This window comes from Euprymna scolopes, chromosome 6 (genome assembly GCF_053919585.1).
Source record: "Euprymna scolopes isolate OS-2025 chromosome 6, ASM5391958v1, whole genome shotgun sequence".
Lineage (NCBI taxonomy): Eukaryota > Metazoa > Mollusca > Cephalopoda > Sepiida > Sepiolidae > Euprymna > Euprymna scolopes.
This window is the reverse complement of record NC_136487.1, coordinates 111,290,456-111,310,392: the sequence shown is the minus strand read 5'-3', so window position 1 is coordinate 111,310,392 and position 19,937 is coordinate 111,290,456. Positions and strand designations below refer to the sequence as shown.

The 19,937-nt window shown below is 29.8% G+C and overlaps 1 protein-coding gene across 12 annotated transcripts in view; it reads left to right on the top strand.

The window, feature by feature from the left end:
* LOC145277870 (E3 ubiquitin-protein ligase CBL-B-like) overlaps nucleotides 1-18,032 on the top strand; it is a 231,556-nt gene extending 213,524 nt beyond the window's left edge. For 4 of the 12 annotated variants that reach the window (XM_080129830.1, XM_080129828.1, XM_080129829.1 and 1 more), the window contains 4 exons: nucleotides 3,674-3,823; nucleotides 14,553-14,726; nucleotides 16,295-16,391; nucleotides 17,530-17,911. In XM_080129830.1, the coding sequence (XP_079985956.1) occupies nucleotides 3,674-3,823; nucleotides 14,553-14,726; nucleotides 16,295-16,391; nucleotides 17,530-17,770 (662 nt within the window). In that variant the 3' untranslated portion in view covers nucleotides 17,771-17,911. Of the gene's footprint in view, nucleotides 1-3,673; nucleotides 3,824-14,552; nucleotides 14,727-16,294; nucleotides 16,392-17,529 lie in introns of all 12 variants that reach the window. The other 8 variants (XM_080129832.1, XM_080129833.1, XM_080129835.1 and 5 more) reach the window with 4 other exon arrangements.
* Nucleotides 18,033-19,937: the final 1,905 nt, after the last annotated feature.

Here is a 19,937-nt window from a genome sequence, read left to right as displayed (position 1 = left end):
ATATTTAATTTAATAATTCCTTAAGTTTATAAATATTCATTAAAAAGAATCTGAAAAAAATTCAATTATCATTAATTGATAATTTAATACTATTTAACTGTTTTTTTAATGTAAAAACTTTTGTAAATATTGAATTAAAGAACATTATTGGATTATTAATAATGCTAAATAAGATCTTTGAACAAAAAAAAAAGTTCTCTTCTCACTAACAAATATTATTTTGTTGTGCTTTTAGCGTTGAATAATTTATGGATTTAATTTTAACTTTTTATACAGGAATGTTTCGTAGTTTCGCTGTAAATATGAAGAGAGAAAGTGTATTTGAGATTGTCATAATTGTTTATTTGTTGTTGCATGATCAATATGTCCTTTTATTTCGTGATGTCTCAAATTTGAATATGGTCTCTTCATAGGATCTCTTCATAAACAAATTTGCTATTTTTTTTTTAGTTTCGGATTTTTAAAACTCATTAGGTTGTTTGCAAAACAATGACCAATTTTAGAAACAAACATTCCTTCAACTTGTGTGTGACCCATTTTCACTTTACTAATTTACTTCCAGTGTAATGCGATGGAGTTTTCTTAGATCACAAACTGCAACAATCTTGCTACACCATTTATCAAGCTTTTATTCCATTATCAATTTGTCTCAAGTGGTAGGACACTATTGAAATACTGACATGAAGATCTTTAAACATTTTACTTTTTACTAGATCTCTGATAGAAAGGTTTTGTTATTCTTTATCCCTCTTTTAACTAATGATTCTTTATTCCTTACTGGCTTCATGGAGGTAAGGTGGTAAAGAACAAGCGGCTGATCTTATAAAGTGGAAGAAAAAAGAAAAAATTGGAAATCAAACGGCCAACCTTTTTTTATTTTTATCGTGCTGTGATTTGTTTTTTGTTTGTCAGGTGTTTGAATCGCAAAGAGTTGAGTCGAAGTTTGAATTGAGAAAAAGAGATAAGAGAAATGATAGTCAATAAGTTTGATCTATTATGAAAAAGAAAAAATATCAGTAAGTGAACTTCAAAGGCTATTGATCAGTATGTGAACATGTTTGAAGTTTTTCAGATGAACTCTATCATGTGTTGATGACTTTATCATATTCATTATGATATAAAATCTTATTGTTCATTATTGGACCATTGCCTTGTGTTTCTTTTTTCAATTATCCCATCTTGTGTATTCCACTGTTAACCATAATGCAGAACTCAAGAGATTCCCTTTCGGCAAAATATAAATATTAATATGGGATGTCTGGATAATAATACAAACATTCTTATCTGGGGTGTAACCATGAGTTATATAAGTGATGTAGGAGTTATAGCGAGCATCTTTAGTGTATAGATAATTATAGTTATTTATGTTTGTATTAGTTATAAATAATAAATTATTAATAAAGTTCATGAGCTATAACAAACTCTCATATTTTTATCACACACACACACACACACTATAGAAGACTTGTTTCATTTGTGTGACTAATGTGATCAGATTCAAAACTAGGACCCCAGTGGTTGAGAAAACAAAACTGCTAGTTGCAATAAGATAAATCCTATTTAAATGCATCTATTCATTTATTTACAATACTGATAACTGAAAATACTTTGTTCTTTTTACAGTAAAGTATTGCTTTTTACAAAGTGGAAACGGCTCCCTATTTCCTGAGATATATATCTGCGATCATCATTGAGAATAATTAGAAAAGAAAACAGAAATAAAGTCGCCCATGAGCAGGGAATTAATGTGCTAGAACTTGGTTGGTCATATATGTTCATGGAATGCATATACCCATTCAAGTTAGAACTTGAATTAATACCTTGCACATGACAACTGCATGTCTAGTTCTTTTCTTTTTCTTTGATTATTCCTAATGAAAAATACAAGATGTTTGAAAAATTGAACATAGTAAAAAAATTATTTAAAAAATTTTATTCAATCACCACTCCCTCATTAAAATATATCTCTAGAAGTATATGTGGAACACATTATTATAAATAAAACCTAGATTTCAGTTAAGGCATTCTATGATTTATTTCTAGCTAGTTTTATGGCTTTTTGATTACCCCAGATTATTTGAATGAAATTGAGTATTAACATCATTTAAGGTGAAATATTTTTGTTTGTAAGCATCATTGTATTTGTCTCCAAAAACCATATCCCATTTTTTTTTTTACTATATACAACAAAAGTTTCTTTTTGTTTTTTTTGTATCCTCAATATTACTTAGTCGTGTCAAAATTTATTAAATTATAATTTATTGAAATCTCAAATAGAAATTAAAAATTGCTCACCTTGATTAATTTTATCTTGTTGCCTAGAGTATGAAATCAATAAAATTCTTTTATTCACACTAAAATAACATCTAAAAATGTAAGCTCTGCCATCTGTGATAACTCTTTGAATGTAGGTTATTGTTATGGCTATTGTTTGCTTCTCTTTCTCATTGGCCACAATTGAATGTGGATACTTTTAAGTGAGCTGCTACACTCTTGAAGAAAACAACAACCGTTTTAACTTAACCTATACTTTTTTTTATTAATCTTAACTATCGATATCCATTTTTCTTCACTAGAAGTTGTATGAGCAACCACAATCTATTTTTACATGTTTCCTAACGAAAATATCTTTAGATAGTCTTGTCACATGAATAAAATCAATTGGCTATCTACTGTTGTATTGAGCAAAACGTTAATCTGGAATCAATCCATTGTATTTAAGTAACATTATTCCTTTAGCAAACTATATCTACACTTAGATTATTCAAACTGCTATTCTTATCTTGGTTGTTATTTTCACAATGTTTCAGCTAATGTAACCTCTGACCTTCTTCAGGTACATCTTTTTGATCTTTCAAACTTTATAGAATTTCAAACTGAACCTGAGTTTGGCATAAAAATTCCAAAATTTAAAAATAATGTGGCTGAAAAGATTACATCATCTGAAAAATTAAAACAACAACCAAGACGAGAATAGTATTCTGAATAATGCAAGTCGTACAAATGTTCAGTCCTCTTCACATTGTATTTACATATAACTTTTTTAAAAAATGATTTTACTGCTAACATATCTCTAAAAAACTTTTTAATATGCTCACTCTTTCCTGTTTCTTTTCTGATTAACCTATTTATGGTTTGATATATTTTGTACAAGTTTTCAGTCATAACTTTTTTCTTTTTTTTTTCAAAACAATAATTATTCAGAATTGTTTTTTTTAGACATACATGGATGTATATAAAAAAACTTCCCTTTTCAATTGCTAGGTGATATTTCAATCTGTTCCTTCATTTTTACACCCTTGCCTCTTCATTTTCTTTTTGATCTATTTCTTGGTTTGATATTCTTCTTCGACTTATGGTATTTTGACAGTTTTCCATCGGTTGCTGATATTGTTTCTTCCTTTTCTCTTTCTGTCTGTCTTCATCTAATTTTACAACAAATAAAATTCATTTTATCTTGATGGTGACTTGCATCCATCAAAATTTGCCTTTTCTTTAATCGCCCATTCCCCTCTTTCTCCTGTTCCTGGACCTCCTTTTCCCATTGGTGGTGGAAAGTAAATCTTTTATTTTTGATCATTTCTTTATAACTCTGATGATACTATGTAAAAAAAAAAAAAAAATGAAAACAAATGTGAGTAAGCAAGCACCTTCCTTCTGCTACTACTACTAGGCAGTAACACTGGAATTTCATATGCACAACTCTGCTACGAGCTTTCGGCAGACTTGATCCACGACTGCCAGTATGACAAACCTCCTTGCTCATTACCAAGAACAACCCTTGACGGATGCTCAAGTTATATTAATTTTCCAATGTCTGCAGGTAAGGCTTGAACTTTGATCACTACAAGCAGCATGAGTTTATGATGCCTGCCACTGCAGCATGCTTGGACCTTTCTGCTCATTTCATGAGCTCCCTCTCTTTCTCTCTCCTTCATCCCTATTCTTGAAGTCTATTTGAACAGCAAAAGAACCTTCTTAAATACTCTACACCCCACTTAGCTATTTCCCAAATTTATACGGTGTTGAGCCTCCCTTTTCACAATGCAGCTCACAATGTTATGCAAGGACTAATTTTGTTTGTAAAAAAAAAATTATAATATAAAAATAACTAAAAAAAAGTCTGTCAAAGAGTTTTTCAAACAAAACATTTTTGTTAATGTTAATCTTTTTATGATATATATTTGAAATTAAAACTTTCATATGAATACATTTAGTCATAGTGAAAACTTTAGAAATCATAGTTACACAGGCAGATTTCTTCTTTTTTTTTTTCTTTTTTTTTTCTTTTTTTTTTATGTCGTAATTCTTGAGATAACAATCCTCAGTAAATATGATTCTAATTTTATGCTCTGCAGACTTGTATAAAAGTAATATTTAAAGCTTTTATGAAAAAAAAATCTTTAATTTAGGATTTTCAGATTTTATAAATAAAATGTTCAAATTCAGTTTGTAATCCGCAAGAGAAGATAACTCTGTCTCATTAAATCTTTGGTTAAGTTTTCAACCTGACTGCCCGGTACATCTCTTTTTTAAAAAAAAAAAAAAAAAAAAAAACTTGTTAGCTTTCAATAAAACTTGAAATATTACTTTACTACATAATAGTTTGCATAAGTTACAGTGGATTATCTCAGAAACACCAAGAATTCAAACCAATTAGAAAAAAACATACTTTATTTACATTTATTGTTTCATTTATTTTCACAACATTTTTGCCTGTTTTTATTAATCTTCTTTGGATAACGTCTAACTGAACCCTTTATTTCTACCACTGGGGTAGACAGCTTTCATCCCATCTTTAATAACTTTTTTTTGGTCATTGAGTAGCCATTAATTTCTTACTGAACACAGTCAAGTGGATAAAGATGTTGGTTCATACACATATTTTAGTGTGACTGGAGATTGTGAATTCAATCGTTTGTTTAAAAAAAAAAACTGAGCCTAGATAGCATGTAGCATAGAATGAAAGGTTGATTAAAAGTAATGCGTTTATTTTGAAATTTTCAAATTATTGACTACGAAAACATACCTGAAAAAGGTTGAAATGTTATGAACATGACATCTGAGATGTAAAAAGAAAAATAGTTAAGGGCGACCCAGAGGCTCCCCTTTCATTAGCTATTATGCTGAGACGTAGGAGTGGGTATCACTCCTTTCTCAGGATTACTTACCCTTGATACTCACCTTATACATCTGAGTGTTTAACAAGAGGACATCATATACCATTTTTTTTTGGTTTTTGTTTTTTAAATCTTTGGAAGGACCAAGGATTGAACATTGGTCTTCTGATTCATTAGTAAACACTCTTATCATTATGCCAAATTAGTGAGAAGAATAACTCCTCTAAAAATATTATCATAAAAACAAATTCAGTTTCATATGCAATGAATCAAATACTTTTCTTTTCTAAAGATTAACTAAAGGGAAGATTGGTTATAAATGTACAAATAAACTTATTCAAAATATTGGGATTTGTTTCATCATTTTTATTGCGGATCTTAACATGCACACTGAAGTTTTTCCTGCTTTTGCATTTTCTTCTCATAAATATCAAATATTTTTCCAACAAAATATTGCTTTATTAGATTGCAGCAAAAGTTTTCTTTCGGAAAAATATCTTATGGACATGAAATTCCTAGTATTATTGATTGTCATGAAATATTTTCTCTAAACTTTGTGAATTTAAGTTTTAAAACAAAGAAACTTTGAAATTTATTTTCTTTGATATTTTGAACTTGTTTGAATTACTATTCAAACGATTCATCGGCCCTGTCGGTGGGGCATTAGAATATGCCAACTGCCCCCCTGCAGAGGGTAAAAGTCACTCAATGGGGGTCCTGGATATGACCTTAAACTATATCCAGTGGTGAGGCCCCAGCTTGTGGGCTTTGGGGAGTGTGGAGGCACCCTTTAATTACCATCGCTCCCAGGTTTACTCTGACCCGGAGTGGTAGTACCTGTTAGGGTCCCAACTATGGGTTAAATAGAAACTGACGTGAAAACAAATATATTCTATTAAAAAATTTTTTCTTCAAAATCTTTGGATTCGGCATTAAATAACCCAAAAAGGGTTGATATGCCATAAAACAAAAACAACCAACCAACCAATCAAACGATTCATCATCTAAAAGTAAAAGATTTGCAGAAAAACGAGAATGAATATTCTTAAAGTGTGTCTATTCAGTTTTGCATACAGAGCCATGAAAATAAAATTTATAACCTAAATACAACAGATTTACTGATTGATGGATAGACAGGATCTCTTATGAACGCGGTTAAAAATGCCATTGCATACTTAAGTGTGAATGACTAACAGACATAGATTCTCTTGACTAACCATAGTCAAGCAATAAAAAATCTTGCATGCCATTTGATGCCGGCTAATCATTCAAATGAAATGTGATTTAGTAACATTGCATTCAGATTCTAGTAAGCAGTAACACAAGAAGCTGTCACTTTTGGAGTGAATGTCCCAATATTGATAAACTTAAAAAATTAGTGTTTTGATAAATAATTTTTGTTTTTTAATTACCCAATACAATTAAACCTGTAATTTAATTCTTAAAATATGACAACACAAAATGGTTACTATTTTTATGTTTGAGTTCTTCATGAACATAATTTTCAGTGCTTAGTGCCTCTAAATGTCAACTATAGTAAACCTATTGTGCTGCTATAGTTTAATATTGAAATAACCATGTCAATCCCTGTAGTAATATCATGTAAAAAGTAAACTTTATGAATACTTTTTTGCTTTTGTTGTTGAGGTTATAGTAGTTGACTATTCATGCCCGCGGCCCCAAAAATGACCTATCTAAGAAAAAAAGTTGTTTTAAAAATGTACTAAAAAGAATTCCAATTTGAATCTCAGCAAACATGTCACCCATTCAATTCTGTTTAGATTAAAATATTGAAAACTCTTCGATCTAATCCCAATTTTTATTTTCATCTGAAGTTCATTTTCAATTATCATTGATTCTCTGAATAATTTTTAAGAATTATTGTATTGAGCAAAAATAACTGAACTATCCTTTTCCATATAAACTTTATTTTTTTAGTATTAGATATTTTTGCTCAGAAGTTTCCTATTTACTTGTCTCATCATAACAGAAAAGTGAGATGGACAAAAAACTAGGTTTGTTTTAATGTGGAGAATCCAATTCCTCGAAAAACTGAAAACAAAAATGAAACATTTGTTCAGTCTACAAATATTTCTGTCCAATAGAAATGTAAATATGTTACCCCTGTGATTTAAAGACATTAATTATATTTCATAAATTACAAACAGGAAAAAAAGAACCATAAAATATTTGTATTAAAACAAAACAAAAAAATTGTTACTGGGAACTTTTGCATCAATAACTAATACTTCAATAATGATACCTGCAGTTAGTATACATGCACAATAGAATCTTAATTTTAGAAGATTAGTTTTATTAATTTCTATGTGACACACTAACCCTAATCCTAATAATTCACTCCCGCTATTGTTCACCCCCTGCTCCACTTTCTATATCCTCTGTTATTCTTTCTCATTTTTTTCTCCTGACTTCAAAATTCTGGAAAAATTATAAACAACAAAATAGTTTTTCTTTTTCAATTTTTTAAAAAATAGATTGTCAGCTAATTCTTTTAAACTGAAGAAAATTTTGTGTTTTAATGCTAGAAAAAAAACAAAAAAAAGCCATCCAGTACTTGTGCAGATTTTGAACCGAATGTATGTAAGCGTCTGCTCAGCTTTGCCTGAAGCATGACATCAACTGCCAGATTTTGCAGAGCATCGCCGATGATTAAATCTGTATGAAACGGAAAAATAATAAAGGGAAATCATAGAAATAAAAAAAATATAAAATAGAAATAAAAAAACAATCACCTACCATAATTTAGTTTTATTTATTTCATGGCAAACATATTTTTCATTCAGGGGTGGGTTACTATAACCATTTTTATATATTTTTTGTTTTCATTTTTGATAGATAATGTTTAACATTTTTACAAATAAATTGTATTTTTATGGTCTTTCAAAGGCTTTTCAAAAGATTAAAAAAAAAAAATTATTTTCAAGTATTTTTTTTTTCTTTTTAAAAAAAATTGTAAGAAAAGGTTTTTAAAAAGGTTCAATTGTTAAAAAAAAAAAAATTCTGTCAAAGAAAATTGTAAGGAAAGGTTTATGCACCTCCAACCATATCTGTCACTTTTTATAATAATGCATCTGATGTCACATGTAATGCAATTCTTTTGGGAGAATCTGATTAATTTCTTATTTTGACAAAAAATAACAACTTCAAGTGTCAGCAGTTGTTTGTCTAACATTCATAGAGCTGTTAGTTTCCATGTAACATCTTTTTTTTTTTTTTTTTTTTTTTTTCCAATATTTATCCAAAAGTCATGTGCTCATTGTGGTTGGCTGATTTCTATCTTGCGTCAGATTACAGGCAACGCCGAGTGAACGCCTACATACGTCCACTTCAGAATATGCACAAGTATCAAACATCCAATGAACATTTTTTTGACAACTAAATTTAGTCCAATAATGTTTTGTTTTCCCTCAGATAATAATATAATCACTTATAACTTTACACACACACATAGTGGCTGAGAACAAGACCTGTAGTAAAGAAGAAAGGATAAACACAATTGGAAACACAAAACAAGTGTATCCCTAAGATATTTTGATTTTGTTTTAGCATTTGTTTCTCAATATCGTCACATACTCACAAGAGAAACCATGTGAAAATTGTATAGAGCAAAATTGGAAGTGATGCCATGAAACCAGAATTGAATGTGGGCCAAATCAATATCCACCATCAATTTTCAAAACCGCTGATATTCACAATCCTAAAATTAGAAAATAATTTACTTTCATCAGTTTTACCCTGTACAGCTTGTCTTAACCAACTTATTTTTATGTTAACTGATGAGCTTTAACTGAAATCCTAATCTGCATGTCACACTACATTCTGAGACTTTGCTAACAACTAAAACATTCCTTCATAACAATTGGATCCAAAACAATTTGTATCTAAATAAAAAGTTGACTTGTTTACTTTTTGAACTAAAGTACATCAAACTATTTCTAGGATTGGCTCTACTCTTAATGGGTTTGCTATTTTTGCTCTCCTGTACGCACCTTAAAAGCAACATGTAAAGCAGGAGTCACAAACTCAAGGACACAAATGTAATAAGAGAGTGGTGTGTTAGGCCAGAAACGGACATCATTTGCAGGATTTAATTTCTTCAAATTAGTATTTACATCGCATCTACAGGCTTAGAGTTTTGTACCATTGGAGAGGTAGTTTTCTTTACCCTTCACCGGAGGAGAAATAAAACGTAGTCTGCCGAGTGCTTCTGTGCACTTTTTAAGTCGGAAATAAAGTTCACTGTTGCTAATGCAAAAGTAACAAATTTATTAAAACTCGACCCAGGGAAATTCTGCAGTTGTATTCTGCATTTGTTCTATGTTGCTCTCGTAGAAGTCGGCAACATATTTTCATTCTATGGCTGTCTGGCATGAATACAGACCCAAGATATTATTGCACCACATTTGTTTAAACTGAACCATACTTATCTCACTAATAGTCTGATTTCAGGATATATCTGATTATGAAGAGCTAAGAATATGATTAGTAGGCTCTCTTGCCAAAACCATTGTAAGAGTTTGCAGGATATTTTCATTCTGTGGACGTCCCACACTTACAGACACAATATTATTGCACTATTTTTAGACAAAACAGATACTACTTTGATACTATGTTACAGAGAAGGACTGTCCCCTTCCCATGTAAATAAGAATATTAGGTAAGTGAAAATGAGATTAGGATAAGCCTAGAATCGAACCCTGTAGGCAAAGTTAAGAAATGGAATGTTAGAAATTAAGTCTATTAATTCTTTTAGAAATCTGAATATTAAATGTCAGTAAAAGGATGAACAATTCAAATTAAATTGTTTAAAATAGGTTAAATTAGAATTGAGGATTCTTTTGTTGTCAAAAATGTGTTTGAAAAACATGTTAACCCACGTGAAATTGGTCACGTTTGCAAAACACACTTCTGACGTGATAGACAAAGGACATTTCTCCATATTATGGGTTCGGATTTAGCAAGAAAAGCCAGTCAGCAAGAGAGTTGATTGGCCAAGAGTGGACATAGTTAGAGGAGAGTCCCCTTAGAAGCGAAGGGTAGAAGATTGATCATGTAGATCCGAATTTGAATTCCTGACGTCGATCGACCAGTTGATCAGATGAATAAAGCAATCATCATCGTGTTTTGTAATTGTTGTCTCGTGTCGTCATTCAGTTACAACAAGAAAAGGTAAAGTGTTTATCGTGTTATAACCTTCGAAGATTGTGTATCTCCACTCCTCTGTGTTAAGAACTTGTATACATCTTCATTCAGTATATATATGAAGTCCCAAGCATCTCGGAACTGTATAAATGTCTCTCTCATCATCGTTATGTAAGTCCCCATCATCTTTTAATATGTACCCCTATTTCTGGAAGCCAATAATACAACAACTAGCCTGGAGGCTAAGAAAGTATATTTCATTTTAAGTTTCATATTTGACATAACAGTGATATCCATTTAACTTTTTTAACATTGTATGTTCAGCGATTGAGTAAAACCATCTTTTAAAAAACCCCAAAATGAGGTGGCTGCTTAATGTATGAATATGAAACTGCTTTAACGTATTATTGATTGAAGAAAGATTTATTCATGTGCAGAGAGTTTGCAAACTGTTTTGTGACATTCTAAACCATCTGACCATTAGAATGCGGTCATTTTTGTGTTTATTGAAAGAGACTGCATCATTTACGGTTATATAATGCAGTAATTCATTACTGCTTCATCTATTATCAACATGTATACATCTACATTATCATTGTTGATTTAGCATACTGAAATGAAAGTGGCAGTGGTTAACGACATGTTCTCAACATATGTTGAAGTTCTGTATGTGCTATTTGATTACTTGGAAAAGTATGAATCTTTCTTTTCTGCCAGCTATGGAGGAAATAATAGAGTAGATTAAACTGGAGTCTTAGTATGACAACTAGTCTAGGATTAGGATGTTTAAACAACTGAGAAAAAACAATTCAAGAAGTCTTACTTTCACAGATTCAGATGTTTCAGCTTGCAATTAGTGTAATATCATGTTGTAGGAAAATGGAGGTACACCCTGCCATTATGCTTTTATATTTATAAATGACATATATAATTTATGTTATATGCTCTGTAATTACATTAAGTTTCATTAATTAATGGATTGGTATAAATAAAAGGTGAAATATAATTTTAAAAAAAACATTTTCACATATATGTATTGCTTTTAATTTTATGGATAAGAGAAGTAGTAGTTATTCAAGAGAAGCAAGTGTTAGAAATTATCACTTTAGGAAGAACATTGTGAGAAGTTGCTGCAAAAAAAAAAAACATGCAGCCCTACTTAAAAAATTAAGATATATGTATTCTGTATCGTGATAAATTAAACCATATTCTTCCATCGCTTCCCAACCTAAATTTTGTATCATAAGTTACTAAAAATTAGTTTGTTTATAAACCATATTAATACTTACATTTAGTGGCTGCTATTGCTTGGGATGATGTTGCTTGGCGAACAGCTAGAAATAAACAGCAACACAACTGTTTTATGACTGAAAATGATGCATTTAACAAGTGTACTTCTGCGATACTATTGCTTCTGTAAACATTGTGAAATAAAATGAACTGATCTACAACTTTTAGAATTAAATTTACTTGGTAAAATAATAAAAATGTTGTTCCTCTGTATTCCCAAAAAATACTTCCATTATCTGCTAATTGCTCGCAACAAATAACTAAAACACTGTTATTACATTAGTGATATAATAATAATGACAATAAGTAAAATGTACATTATTAAGCAAAGTATATTTTATTATCATTTATTGTTACTACATCTTTATCTGATGGGATAACAAACCTTTTGTTTTGTTTTTTTTATCCAAGATCTGTTTTGATTTGGTTCTGTTCTGATTTTAAGATGGTTTGTATGTGTTAAATGTTGAAATGAGATTATTGATGAGATGCCCAAAGAGTATAAAACATATATCCCAATTTTATATTATTTATGATTGTGTTTGGTTTTAAATCATTTAAACAAGTTTGCAAAACTCTAACAACTTATGAAAGCAAAGTGTTAGACATAAATCCTGAACGTCTGAAGATTCAGATATTCATAAAACCATTCTTAATTGATACAGGAAGGGAATCAATCGTGTTTCTGCTATTCTGATTAATTAACAAAATAATAATGCAAATAGCAAACATTTTCAAAAATTGAAAAAATTAATTAAATTGATAAGGATTTACAATATGTGATAGTACAGAAGAAACAGACACGACCTTGTAAAAATAAAATTATCTTATTAAATAAACAATTTAAGGATTGAATTACAAAGAAACATTTTATTTTTAATGTCATTTCCTCCATCCTTTCCATTTTTATGCAAATATTTGTCGACCAATCCTCTTCATATCTGCATTATCTGCATTTATCATTTATTACAAACTTACAAGAGAGAAGAATGAGGGATTTTATTGGTACCATCAAAATGTTGCAAAAACTAAAGTTACAAAGTTTTTCTAAAAGAGTAATATGCTTGGAATAAATTTGTAGAATCTGCTCTGTTTAACACAAAAAATATAATTTTCTCTTTTTAAAACATTCTGTGATCTTAATTACATCAATCAATTGAAAGAACTTTACATGAATGTTAAATTTTTGTCTACTATTTGGACTCACCCCTTTTACTGCCTCTTAATGATTTTAATTTTGGCACGTATTTGTTGAACATTTGTGTACAGATTTTTCATTCAAAATGGCCTTAAACTTCTCTTTCTCTCTCTTTGTAACAGTGCATTCTTCAACTTGAGAGTGGACATTTTGGAAATCTTATATCATTATTTATTTTATTTATTTTTTTTTTTATTCTTTTTTCAACACATAATGAATTTCAAGCTAAGTTTTCACTGATTACCAAACAAATCTCTTTCCAAAGAACTGAGAAAATCCCATTCCTTTTTTTATTTATATGTAGAGGAATTAAAAGTTAAAAAAAAGAAAAAAGCAACACAAAATTCCAAACATTGACACCCCACTTCAATAATTGGAAGTGAACTAGGAGAAAACAGGGTGCACCAATTTCTGCCAAAATTATTGGTTAAGATTCCCCACCTGAGTGTGGGAGAGTTGGCTGAAAACAAAATCACATAAGTTGGGTTTTTTTTTTTTTTTTTTTTTTTTTTTTTTTTTTTTTAACTGACATGATTCCTACAAAAATTGCTGACTTACTGGATGATCAATCTGTAAAAACTTACTCTAAAATCCAATTTCGGCCTATGATAATCTTGAGTATTGATAGAGCTGGAGATTATCACAGTTCCATCAACTCAGAAAATTGTAAAACATTATAGAAAAATCAGATATTTCTGACCAAATCTTTAGTTTTTTCATATTTTTTTTTCTTAAATAATGTCTAAGGAAATTTCAACCTGAACTAATCAAATAAAATCCACTAAAATGTAAACTTTTAGGAGATTTGAAGATTTAACAAAGGTAAAACAAAAATTTAACTTTTATGCAAAAAATTTCACATAAAAATTTCACATGTCATTTGAGAAAAAATAAATGTAATACATTTAATTTAAATGTCATCTTAACATAACATCATCCTTGTAAGTTTGAAAAAAAAATCTCTTTTCTATTACTAACAATTAAATTTAAAAAAATAGTCAACAAGTATTGCCACTACCATTCCTGGAATTGTCTTAGAAATAATTTTAAAATTCCCTGAAGTAAATATAATTCATCCAAAATCGAATTGTTTGTCCTTTACTACTTGTTTTGAAATATCATTTAAATACCTCCTTTCCAAAATTATGAAAATACTATTTCTGAAATTTGTTCTCTATTCTTGATTCAGATGAACAAAATATATCCTCATTTTTTATTTTACTTTAATGATTTAAATATTGTAATGTTTTCACTGAAATAAGCAGCTTAAAATATAGAAATTATAAAAATCATATTAAAAAATTGACACGTTAAATAGTTTGCTAAGCATTTCTAATATGAGATATTAATGGTTTGCTATTGTTAAAAGAATTAACTATTTTAGGAAGAATTCAATATAAATTGTATTTACATCAAGTTAAATTTAATGATCATTTATCGTTTTAAAATGTTTACTTTTAACTAGTTATCATTTACTTGCTTCTAATTTTGCTTTTTGTTTTATTAATCATTTTGTATCCTTGATACAAAAAAATTTACTTCCCTTTTTTTGTTGTATTATTACTAACTCAAAATAAAGCTAGTATAACAAATGTACAATTGTTATTCGGTCAACATATGTTCTCGTGAAATGAGGCTGTTCATTTTGAGTTCTCCTTTTTTTTTAAAAATCAATGTTTCAATTTCATTGGATATAAAACTGTATATATATATATTTTTTTTTATCAACCAAGGATCAACAGGTGATAACCAAAATGATATTACTATGATATTTTAATTAGATGGCAGGATCGCATCCTGCACCCCAAGTTGTGCTGGAGCATGTCAAAATTCCAAGCATGCACTTCCTGCTGAGTCAACGCTGCCTACGATGGTTGGGACATGTTTGCCGAATGGGGGACGGGAGACTGCTGAAGGATCTGTTATACGGACAACTGGCCCAGGGTGCAAGACAGGTTGGTAGCCACTCAATCAGATTTAAAGAAACCTGCAGTAGTGACCTGAGGGCCTACATCGTCTCCCTAAACAACTGGGAAGCTTTGGTTGCCAATGGCACTGCCTGATGCCAAACTGTCTGTGAGGGCATTGCAAGATAGTGATAGACTAATGCCAGAAACGAGAGATTGGGGAGGGTGTATTGCAGTATCCTCTGCAATTCACGTGATCCACTTCATCTGTGTCTATTGCGTAGTCATTGCTACTGGCACATCGGCTTGCACAGTCATGGCAGATGCTGCTGCCAATCTATCAAAGCAAGGTCACAATCGTCATGGTCTACAGAGACTGAAATGCCAGTACAACATAAATAAGTCTTCATCTTACGAATGACATTTTAAAAATCATTATCTTAATTATTATTATTTTTATTTTATATTTTTTTTGCATGAATTATCTTATGTTTTTAGAAACATGTTTAAATTTTGTTCATTGAGAAATTTTAAACTTAACGTTTCCATGATCATATGAAAATATGGTCACATAAAAATTGTTTTTACAATCACATGTAGTTCTTTTATAAGATCATAGGAATAGATCAGTAGATATTTTTTTAATTTTCTTTATAACATTGATTAAATATGTACATTAAATAATGCCAAAAACAAAACTCTTAACAATCTAGAAGATTGATACAAGGCTGAATCCTTATTCAAATTACTTAGCAATGCCTCTCTCCCCTCCAAAATACTATGGGACAAGTTTTATTTGTATATAGTACCACCAGCAAATAATTTTGCTCAATCGGAGTCCTAAAGTAACGTTCTTCCTTTCAAATTACTTCAGACTAAATTTTAACGATTTTTCTTATATTTTTTACTCCCATAATATTGACAATATTTTCTAAAGTGCCTTATATGAAAATTTAATATTTCAAATAAGCATTTAAAAAAAAAAAAAAAATTACACATTCTTCAGTATTTCAACTTCTATCAATGGAGATTTTTGTATTTTCAAAATTTGGTGCTTAAAGTTTTTAAAATGTACAGATAATTGTAATATATTTGTATGCATATGTATGCTAGGGATTAATGAAAAAATAATTTTATTTGCTATCAAAAACAAGTTAGTCAATATTTAAAAATAGTTGAAATTAAATTTGTCTATTTTATAGACACAATATTTATTACTAGAACTATGTTGGACATAGCTTCCTCCATCATATTGTTCAATATCTAATCTCAAGGCGTTTATAACAAGCGTGACAGTTGTGGAGGATTAGTTGCATTGCTGCTAGGACTGTTGTATAGATTTCACCTTTAATGGTTCATATGAACAATTTTCATCTTTTTTTTTTTATCAGTAAAATTGCCTCTGCTTTTAATTTACGTTGCTGCTGCTTGACTCCCAGCTGTTGGTGCTTATTGCTACTTGGATTCTCCCTCTGGACTTGCCCATTATTACTACTACTAATATTATTACTAATACTACTACTAATAATAATAATAATAATCTTGACCATTATATTCTTTATTTCACTTTGTGATAAAAACGTCCAGTTTGTTGATTTGAGTTTTTGATCTTTCAGGGAATTCAAAGAAATTGCCACTTAGAGCTGGTGATTTAGATTGCCCACCGCCAATTCCACAGCATCGACCAAAACCTGAAGAGATACCAGCTAAAATGTAAATTACATTTTGTTTTGTTTTTTTTTGGGTTTTTTTTTGCATACTTTCATCATAATTTTTATTCATATCATTTATAAAATATAACAATTGTTTGTCTGCTTTTTATACTTTCTCATTTAATGCAAATTTAAAACTCACACCAATTATAAATTGCTGTGACAAATGTTTGGTGTTGTGACATTAATTGATTTTTACTTAAAACACTGATTTTAGGAACAATCAAAAGTAAACTCTACACAATAAAATTTAACTTGTTCACTATCAAATTGAGTCTTATTCACCTACCTTCCTATAAATGTCAGTTGGGACACTCTTCATTGAGATAAAATAAAAATTTCTTTTTTTCTGACAGAGATGAAGTATTTAATTCTTGTGTACTTTAGAAAAGAGAATTCTCTTATTTTCAGACGTGCTGGTCCCACTTAGATAAAAATCAACTATCTTTGGATGATGTTGGGGAGAGGGAGTGAATGAAAAATGCTTTTACAGAAAAATGTTATCTGTAATTTTCTCCAATCTAATGTTTCACAATGCTTTCTTGCCATATATTCAGATAAACTTTAAAAAAAAAAATTTTTTTTTTACAAGTAGAAATATTTTTTATTATTCTGAATATAATGGTGTGATAAAATAATATACAAACCTAGTAGTCCTAATCATACCTCTCTCTCCTATATATATATATATATATATATATATATATATATATATATATATATAATGAATAGTACCAAGTATTTCTACTTATAAAAAAAATAAAGTTTATTTGAATATATGACAGTGAAGCATAAGATTGTGTGGGGGTGCATAAATGAGTAAAATTAATATCCTGAACAGAATAATTTTGCACCATTTTTATGTCTCTTTACAAAGATTCAAAACCAGCTATAATGATACTCAACCTTATGTGTATAGAAAATGTCTAAATTTTAAGGTTTAAGCTTAGTGTTTTGAAGAAATTGAAATTCAACTATAGTCCACATTATGCTTTGCAGCTGTATTCCAAGATTCATAGTTAGTTTAGGAGTGAATCGTCTACATACAAATATGTAAACATATGCACCTACTCAATTTTATATAAAAGAATTTTTATTTATTTACCACTATTTCAAGTTTTTATTAATGTTAATTTCAGAAAACCTGAACCTATCCACAAAGCTGCTCCCGTCCCAACTCCACGTGAACGGCTTCGAGAACGCCAGGACAACAAGGAGAACACCGAGGGGGGCACATGCAACAGTATTAACCAAGAGTTTGTTGAAGACTTAGTCTCGCGTGGCTATGACAATGATCGCGTGGTCGATGCCTTGCGAGTGGCACGCAATGATCTGAAAATGGCGGAGGAAATCTTAGAGACTTTTGTCAAACGGAACTAGAACAATGGCACAACTTGTGTGTGTGTGTGCGTGCGCGTATGCATGTGTGCATATGCAATTATGTGTATGTATATACTCATATACATACATGCATGTGTATGTATGTTTTAATGTATTTATGTATGTGTATATATATGTGTGTACATGTGTTTTATGCATGTGCATAGTGTGTACCTAGATATACATGCACAAATGTATGTACATATGCATGTGTGTGCATATATATATATATATATATATATATATATATATATGCATACATGCACATCACATGTACACATTTTGCATGTAAGTGTATTTGTGTGGATTAAAATGAGAGCGTAGAAGGGTGTATGTATGTGTATATTGTTATGAATACACCAAGCTGGTATGTTAGGCCAGCATTTTTAAAATTTGCAAACGATAAACATTTGAGAAAAAACAAATGACGAAATAAACAACAAATAAACGATAACAAATAAATTTGAAAATTTGGGACAAAGTATGATGGTTGTCCTGGTGATGACCTTTCCTTCCTCATGACCTTTCCTTCCTTTCCTCCACAATGAAACAAAACCCTTTTAGCCAAATGGCTGACTGTCTGTCGTGGGAATCAGTATAGTTTCTGCTATAATAATAATAATAAAAAAAAAACTATGATAAACAAAAATAGATGGGAAAAAAGAACGAAGAAAAAATTTTTCCTACTAAAAAAACAAAGAAAAAAAAATGAAACAAACTTTATTCCTTCTTTCTCCACCCTTTTCCCTTCCCTACACCTGGGTACTTATACAGAATAAGATCCCTGGAAAAAATATGAAGCTAATAATTTTTATCGTTAGTTCTTGGAAATTTCTGTTATATCCTGACGCTTTTAATATGAAAACTAAAAATACAACCAGTTTTAACAAAATTGAAGAAAAAAAAAATGTACTTGAGATATATATATATATTTTTTTTAACTTATGTGAGTAATGGCAATTTAAAAAATTAGTTTTTCTTTTTAGTTTAGGAATAGTAATTTTTTTTTTTTTTATTTCAAATATTATATAAAATTAAATTAAAATCTTATGATTGTATAAATTAAGGTTTTTACTAGCTTCAATGTGAGAATTGTTTATTAATGATTTATGAATGCTTCCAAGAGAAGTTTAAAAAAAGGTTTTCATTTATTTTTCTTTAAGGATTTCATACCTCGAATTTCGGATATATCAGAAATTACCGAGAACTAACAATAAAGCTTTTTAACTTCATACTTTTCTGTGGATCCAATTCTGTACAAGTACCTATATTATCTCTGAGAAATATCTTGAATAAGATCCACAGAGTAGAATTTCCACCTGTGCCCCCCCCCTCCTCCAATGCGAAACCAATTTGCTACATCCACTTCTTTCGCTACCCCCGCCCACACACTTCCTCCTCTTCCTCCTCCTATTTCTTATTTTATTTATCTTCCATGTTTTCTGTTCATGTATGTATGTATGCCTCTTTGAAGAATTAAAAACATTTTTTCTAAATTTCCTCTGACTTGCTCATCATAACTCTCTCTCTCCTTGACTTGTACCTACCACTCCAGAAACTTTTTGCCATATGCTTAAAAGCAAAATGCCACCACTTATCCTGGTCTTTGGCAGGTCTTCAGCTGTCAGGAGCAATATGGTTAGCCCATACCTTTTGGTAATCTTTCTCGTTTTTTTTGTTTTTTATTTATTTATTTTTTATTTATTTTTTTTTTTAAATAAAATCTTAATATGATTCATTTACATAGGAGTTTGGTAACTAGGAAACATGTCCCAACCACTGTTGATATCTGAATATGTTACTCCAAGTAGTTTTTAAAAAATTTTGTATGTGTGCAGCATAATGGGATTTCAAAGAATGCATCTTAGATAAAACTACTAGTATTTACTTACGTGTCATGTCAAGTTAGTAAAAATTACAAAAAATGATAGATTTACTAGAACACTTTTTATTTATTTTTTAAAATTTTTTTTAATAAAAAAAAAAAGTTAGCAGTCTGTCATTTTTTTTTTCTACTTTAAAATGGTGGATTTTGTCAAAATCATAGACTGCAGTTACTTCCCCTGGCTTGTAAGTCTTCACCATTATCAAATGATAAAACTCTATAATTCAATAAATTTTATTTGTAATTTTTACTTGATCAGTTTTTGAAATTTTTACATATAAA